This window comes from Carcharhinus amblyrhynchos, chromosome 6 (assembly GCF_965287045.1).
Source record: "Carcharhinus amblyrhynchos chromosome 6, sCarAmb.v2.hapA, whole genome shotgun sequence".
NCBI lineage: Eukaryota > Metazoa > Chordata > Chondrichthyes > Carcharhiniformes > Carcharhinidae > Carcharhinus > Carcharhinus amblyrhynchos.
Window position 1 is genome coordinate 119,151,708 of NC_137329.1, and position 7,284 is coordinate 119,158,991.

The 7,284-nt window shown below is 49.1% G+C and overlaps 1 protein-coding gene across 1 annotated transcript in view; it reads right to left on the reverse strand.

Moving 5' to 3' along the window:
• The window catches only part of LOC145344559 (carbohydrate sulfotransferase 11-like), a 179,930-nt gene extending 174,063 nt beyond the window's left edge, over positions 1–5,867 (reverse strand). Inside the window, exon 1 of the mRNA XM_080191754.1 lies at positions 5,625–5,867. Coding sequence (XP_080047880.1) covers positions 5,625–5,742 — 118 coding nt within the window. The 5' untranslated portion in view covers positions 5,743–5,867. The remainder of the gene's footprint in view (positions 1–5,624) is intronic.
• Positions 5,868–7,284: the final 1,417 nt, after the last annotated feature.

Sequence of the window (7,284 nt, forward strand, 5' to 3'; positions counted from 1 at the left end):
TCTATGGAATAAGGTATTTGGCCCATTGAGTCTGTACCAACTCTCCAAAAGAGTAGCCCAGCCATGCTCTGCCCTATCCTCGTAGTCCCATACATTTAGCACAGCTAATCCACCTGATCTGCACATCTTTGGATATGAAGGGACAACTTGCCATGGCCAAGATATCGAGCCTGCACATCTTTCAGACTGTGGGAGGAAACCGGAGCACCCGGAGGAAACCCACACAGACATGGGGAGAATGTGCAAACTCCACACAGACAGTGATCCAAGCCAGGAATCAAACCTGGGTCTCTGGCACTGTGAGGCAGCAGTGCTAGCCACCGTGCAGTCCATAACGTGCGGGGCTGCCAGGAAAGAGCAGGGGAGTAGGTGGGGCAAACTGGATAACTCTTTACGAACCAGCAGGAGCGAGACGGGCTGAATGGTCTCCTTCCCTGCTGTGAAGTGTGCATAAAAAGGTGCTCAACGCAGGCAAGTAAATTGTGGGCTGCCTACCCAACACATTTCTCCCTAATCTTGTTAAGAGTGTCACTCCGCACAGTGGTGATGGGAATTCTCAGACACATAACAAGGACAACAATTGCCACAGAACCAACAATGATGCTGCAAAGTGTCCCAAATCCAGCTGTGGACTTGCCGTAAGGTCATAATTGAGAAATCCCTGATTTACCCTTCAAGGGTTATCAGGCGGTAAGATGACTAACGCCTGGGGGGAGAGACACTCAAACCAGGATGGGAAGTTTTGTAAGACAAATTGTTCACCATTCGGGCCACAGATACAGTGGCACAGTGGTTAGCACTGCTGCCTCACAGTGCCAGGGATCTGGGTTCGATTCCCAGCTTGGGTCACTGTCTGTGGAGAGTCTGCACGTTCTCCCCGTGTCTGCGTGGGTTTCTTCTGGGTGCTCCAGTTTCCTCCCACAGTCTGAAAGATGTGCTAGTTAGGAGTATTGCCTGCGTTAAATTCTGAAGTTTTTTCAAGTTTATTTATTAGTCACAATTAACACTGCAATGAAGTTACTGTGAAATTCCCCTCCTCACCGCACTACAGCGCCTGTTCGGGTCAATGCACCTAACCAGCACATCTTTCGGACTGTGGGAGGAAACCGGAGCACCCGGAGGAAATCCCCGCAGGCACAGGGAGAACATGCAGACTCTGCACAGCCAGTGACCCAAGTCAGGAATCGAACCTGGGTCTCTTGCACTGTGAGGCAGCAGTGCTGACCACTGTGCCACCGTAAATTCTCCCTCAGTGTACCCAAACAGGCAGAGTGTGGCGACTAGGGGATTTTCACAGTAACTTCATTGCAGTGTTAATTGTGGCACTGATAAATAAACTTTAAACTTCAAAGAAAGGCGCAATGTTCTATATCAACACTAGACACACCAATATAAACAACTTGCAGCGATAAGAGTATAAAAGTTAAACTAACAGTGTTGTACAGGATAATAAGTTCACCAAAAGCTTATGAAAACACACATGTTTCCATCTGCTTTGGAAATGGCAAAGTCAATGTGAGCACAATCCATACCCAACTTACCCCCCCCCCGATTCCAAACAGAACCACAATTACAATTTCTCCTGTTACATGGGATCCAATTGCAGAAGTGCACTTTTTCTTCAAACAGACTGCTCCTTACAATCAGTTTACCAGGGCTGACAGTTGTGAAAACACAGCTTGTCCGTATGTGTCCTTTGGTAGAGCTTTTCCCCTTTTAAATCGAGGATCTCGATCACAATGTAAACTTTCAGCAGCTGCACGTTTCCAGACATGTAATTAAAATGAAAATTGTTACACCACAGCCTCCCACCCTCCCTTCTCCGTTTACTCAAATTCTGGTCCCTGGTACATCAAATTTGCCCTCCGCACCCACAATAATGGCTCATGGAATCACTGAATTCCTCCCCCCGCCAAGACCCCTCTGCCTCTCCACCTCTTTTGTCCATCTTTAAGGCCCACCTCTTCGGCCAATTAAGTACAACTTTTTCCCCGCTGCCATCACACTTGAAAGAACCTATCTTATATTAAGCTGGTCTTTCTCTAGGCTACAATAACTAACTAGTCATCACCCTAGTTATGACTGCAACACTATACCTGGGCGGCACGGTGGCACAGTGGTTAGCACTGCTGCCTCACGGCGCCAGAGACCTGGGTTCAATTCTGGCCTCAGATGACTGTCTGTGTGGAGTTTGCACATTCTCCCCATGCCTGCGTGGGTCTCCTCCGGGTGCTCCAGTTTCCTCCGACAGTCCAAAGATGTGCAGGTTAGGTTGGTTGGCCATGCTAAATTGACCCTAGCGTCAGAGGGATTAGCAGGGTAAATATGTTGGGTTATAGGGATTGGGCCTGGATAAGATTATGGTCAGTGCAGACTTGATGGGCCGAATGGCATCATTCTGCACTGTAGGGATTCTATGATTCTGCAGCCTCTACTTACCTTCTCCTCTGTGTACTCTGTGAATGGTATGCTTTCCCTCAGCATCCTGGGAATTATTTGCCCGCATCAGAGGCGCTATGTAAATTCCAAACAGTCCCTGCTGTTTCGCAAGGCCACACACCCCGCGAAGGCTAGACCCAGTGCAGCACTGAGGGAGTGCTCCATTGCCTGGAGCACCATCTCTCAGGTCAGGCACCACTCTCGCAGGTGGATGGACACCAAAGATGGAGAAAGAAGGGGGGGGGAGTTTTCCCTTAGGCAATGTCATTTTCTAAAACAAATAGTATGCTCCTTGCTACTTGCGTGGCACTGCTGAGCTCAAGCTGGTTTGCTACAACAGTGAGTTTAAAGCTTATTTATTAGTCAGAAGTAGGCTTACATTAACACTGCAATGAAGTTACTGTGGAAATCCCCTAGTTGCCACACTCTAGTGCCTGTTTGGGTCAATACAGCCTAAGCCAGCACGTCTTTCAGACTGCGGGAGGAAACCAGAGCATCCAAAGGAAACCCACGCAGACACAGGGAGGACGTGCAAACTCCACACAGCTGGGAATCGAACCCAGGTCCCTGGCTCTGTGAGGCAGCAGTGCTAACCACTGTGCCCGCATCTGGATCCCATCCCCAAAATGCCCTCCCCTGCACCCCCTCCATCCCACCTCGTTTCCTTAAAACCGACCCCTGCGAACAAGCTTTCAGCACCCAGCTGAATCACAACCACGCTGAAGAGGCCATTCAGCCCATCGAGTCAGCACCCACACCCTGACCGAGCATCTTGCCCAGGCCTTATCCCCCGGTCTATCCCTGAAACCCTACATATTTTGGCTAATCCATCTAACATAACGCAACTCAGTTTATTTTGTGTCCTGAACGTACTAAGAATTACTATTTATCAATAAAGGAACTTAAAAAAAGAAAAAAAACTGTGCTAACAGAAGAGTGCATTAAGTAAGGATACAGCTGAGTGCACTTACGTCTACACTTTGCTTTGGGGATTTGTTTAACCGGGTGAAACAAGGAGTCAGGATCTCTACAGAGGCAAACCCTCTCTCCCGATTCTTCTTCAGCTTACAAGCAAATCTCCCAGTTACTCATGGCCAACTCTGGAAGGAGGTGAGGGGGTTCTGGCTGGAAGGATAGGAGGTGGGAGTGTGACGAAGACACCAGCTCTGGATGGGGATAGGGAGGCCAGTACACTAGCTCTGGAGGGGGTAGGGAGATGAAGACACTAGTTCTGGGGGGGGTAGGGATGATAGGACACTAGGTCTGTGAGGGGGGTTGTTAGGGGGGATAGGACACTAGTTCTGGGGGGGGGGGTAGGGATGATAGGGCATTAGCTCGGGGGGGGACAGGGGGAATAGAGAGATTAGTACACTAGCTCTGGAAGGGATAGGGAGATTAGGACACCAGCTCTGGAGGGGAGAGGGTGGTAGGGGGATAGGACACTATCTCCAGATGGGGTAGGGGGACTAGTACACTAGGTCTGGAGGGGGTGGGGAGGTGGGGGGGGTGGTGGTAGGACACTATCTCTGGAGAGGGGGTAGGGAGATTAGGACACCAGCTCTGGGGGGGGGAGGGGGGGTAGTGAGATAGGACACTATCTCCAGATGGGGTAGGGGGACTAGTACACTAGGTCTGGAGGGGGTAGGGAGGTAAGGGGGGATAGGACACTATCTGCGGAGGGGGTAGGGAGACTAGTACACTAGGTCTGGAGGGGAATAGGAAGATTAGGATCACTAGTTCTGGAGGAGACAGGGAAGTAGGGGGGATTTGTACACTATCTCTGGAGGGATTTCCCTTCCCGCAGTCACTGTTGAGTATTTGCAGCATTTTCTGTTCTGATATCAGCGGGTAAAAGGTAGTTCCCGCTCTCAAACTCCCTTCTTTACTCTCAGTTCCCGTTCTGCCTCAGACTGACTGACTGAGTGAGTGAGTGAGAAGCCGCTTCCCCCACAGCTCTGTTCCCACTGTCCATTCAACTTCTCCCGTACAAGAGACTCCTGGCAAAAATATAAACGATCCCTTCACCAGAGAGAGAGAGAAAAAAAACCTCCATTTAGCAAAGAGGAAAAAGTGACTGGATTTCTAAGTTAAACAGGCACTCAGTGAGAAAACTTTGGAAAGCAATTGGCATTTATACATGTGGTAGAAAATTAGACTGTATACTCAGGGAAAGGTGTTGCAGTTTTTAAATATAGCTGTCCAAAAGAGAGACGGGAATGGGGGGCAACAATTGTAGCTGTCTCTATTCATTGATAACACACACACGGAATGGTCTCCCCACCCCCTTTTTAAAAAGCAGCTTCCATACACAGTATCCAAGCACTCAGTCCCTCGCCAGGGCATGTTTTACTACCACCAGCCCCACCGCTTCACAGTCTTCCCCTTCCCCTTTGTAACATTACCAGGGGAAGGAGGATTTCAAGTCAGGCTTCTGTTCAGTGTCTCAAGGTCTCTCTCCCCTGGCAGCAACTACCCCCACCCGACCCCCACCCTGCTGAAATATAACCCCCCCCCCCTCCCCTCCTCACTGAAAGGTGCCGGTGGGAGAGGGGGGAACCTACCGGGAGAATGGTATTGCCCCCAGTTCCATGGAGGAGAACCTCCCCCCCCACCACACCTTTTATTTTTAACACAACACAACAGAGATGTTAAAAAAAAATCACACATTGAAAAAATGATGGGGAAGGGGAATTGGACATCAGAACAAGGGAACATTGGGACAAGGGAATATCAGGAGAAAGGAATATTGGGATAAGGGAATATCAGGGGAAAGGAGTATTGGGATAAGGGAGTATCAGGAGAAAGGAATATTGGGTTAAGGGAATATTGGGATAAGGGAATATTAGGGGAAAGGAATATTGGGATAAGGGAATATTAGAAGAAAGGACTATTGGGATAAGGGAATATTGGGATAAGGGAATATTAGGGGAAAGGAATATTGGGATAAGGGAATATTGGGATAAGGGAATATTAGAAGAAAGGAATATTGGGATAAGGGAATATTGGGATAAGGGAATATTAGGGGAAAGGAATATTGGGATAAGGGAATATTAGGGGAAAGGAATATTGGGATAAGGGGATATTGGGACAAGAGAATATCAGGACAAGGGAATATTGGATTAGCAGCAGAAACGGGAGCAAATGAAACAAAACACACATCTGAAACGTTGAAGAATTTGACCTACCTGGATGTAACATACTTTGGAAATAAAAGATCACCAGGACAAATGATCCAAGACAAGTGACTAGGACCATGCGGCATTTTCTGCTCATCCTCATGATATCCAGGAGCCCCTGTTTCATGGCTGGGCTGTGTGTGTGTGTGTGTGTGTGTTGCTGATGCTGAGTGCTGGCTCTGCTGCTCTCCTCCGCTGCTTCCTTCCTTCCCTCCCTCTCTCTCTCTCACACACACACACACACACACACACTCACTCACTCACTCCAGCTGCCAGCGCAGCGGCAGCCCCAAACACCGAGCCCCGTTCCTGATCATCCTTCCCCTCCCCTCTCCGCCAGCCACAGCCAGCAATGCCAGCCTCCTGCACACATACACACACAGGGCGGTCCCTCTCCCTCCCTCACCCTCTCTCTCTCTCTCTGCCTTGCTGGCAGTGCAGTATCTGCTCGGTCCTAGTGCTCGCTGGAGTTTCTACCAGGCAACCAGATCCAAAACTTCAAAAAAAAACCCCAGACTTATCTTGCTAAAATCTTTATTTTGTTTGTTCATTTGATTTGATTTATTATTGTCACATGTATTAGTATACAGTGAAAAGTATTGCTTCTTGCGCACTATACAGACAAAGCATACCGATCATAGAGGAGGAAAGGAGAGAGTGCAGAGTGTAGTGTTACAGTCATAGCTAGGGTGCAGAGAAAGATCAACTTAATGCGAGGTAGGTCCATTCAAAAGTCTGATGGCAGTGGGGAAGAAGCTGTTCTTGAGTTGGTTGGTACGTGATCTCAGACTTTTGTATCTTTTTCCTGATGGAAGAAGGCGGAAGAGAGAATGTCCGGGGTCCGTGTGGGGTCCTTAATTATGCCGGCTGCTTTTCCAAGGCAGCGGGAAGTGTAGACAGAGTCAATGGATGGGAGGCTGGTTTGCGTGATGGATTGGGCTACATTCACGACCTTTTGTAGTTCCTTGCGGTCTTGGGCAGAGCAGGAGCCCATACCAAGCTGTGATACAACCAGAAAGAATGCTTTCTATGGTGCACCTGTCAAAGTTGGTGAGAGTCGCAGCTGACCTGCCAAATTTCCTTCATAGGACGTGGGCTCCATTGGAATTACCCAGCCCTAATTGCCCTTGGTCTTTTTAAAGTTTAAAGTTTTGTTTTACTTGTGACACAAGTAGGCATACATTAACACCGCAATGAATTTACTGTGAAAATCCTCTTGTCTCCACACTCTGCCACCTGTTTGGGCACACTGAGGGAGAATTTAGCATGGCCAGTGCACCTAACCGACTTTCGGACTGTGGGAGGAAACCGGAGCACCCGAAGAAAACCCACGCAGACACGGGGGGAATGCGCAAACTCCACACAGTGACCCAAGCTGGGAATCGAACTGGGGTCCCTGGCATTGTGAGGTAGCAGTGCTGACCACTGTGCCACCCACCACTGCCTTGATTCCTGGGACTCGATCAATGAAATTGAATCATAGAATCCCTACAGTGCAGAAAGAAGCCATTCGGCCCCTCGAGTCCGTGCTGACTCTCTGACAGAGGGGCGAATGTTCCAGTTCCACCCGCCACGGGGATCGAAGCGGTGACAGGTGGCCCCCCCCCAAGAGTGTCTTACCCAGGCCCATAACCCCGCATATTTACCACGGCCAATCATACAATCCCTA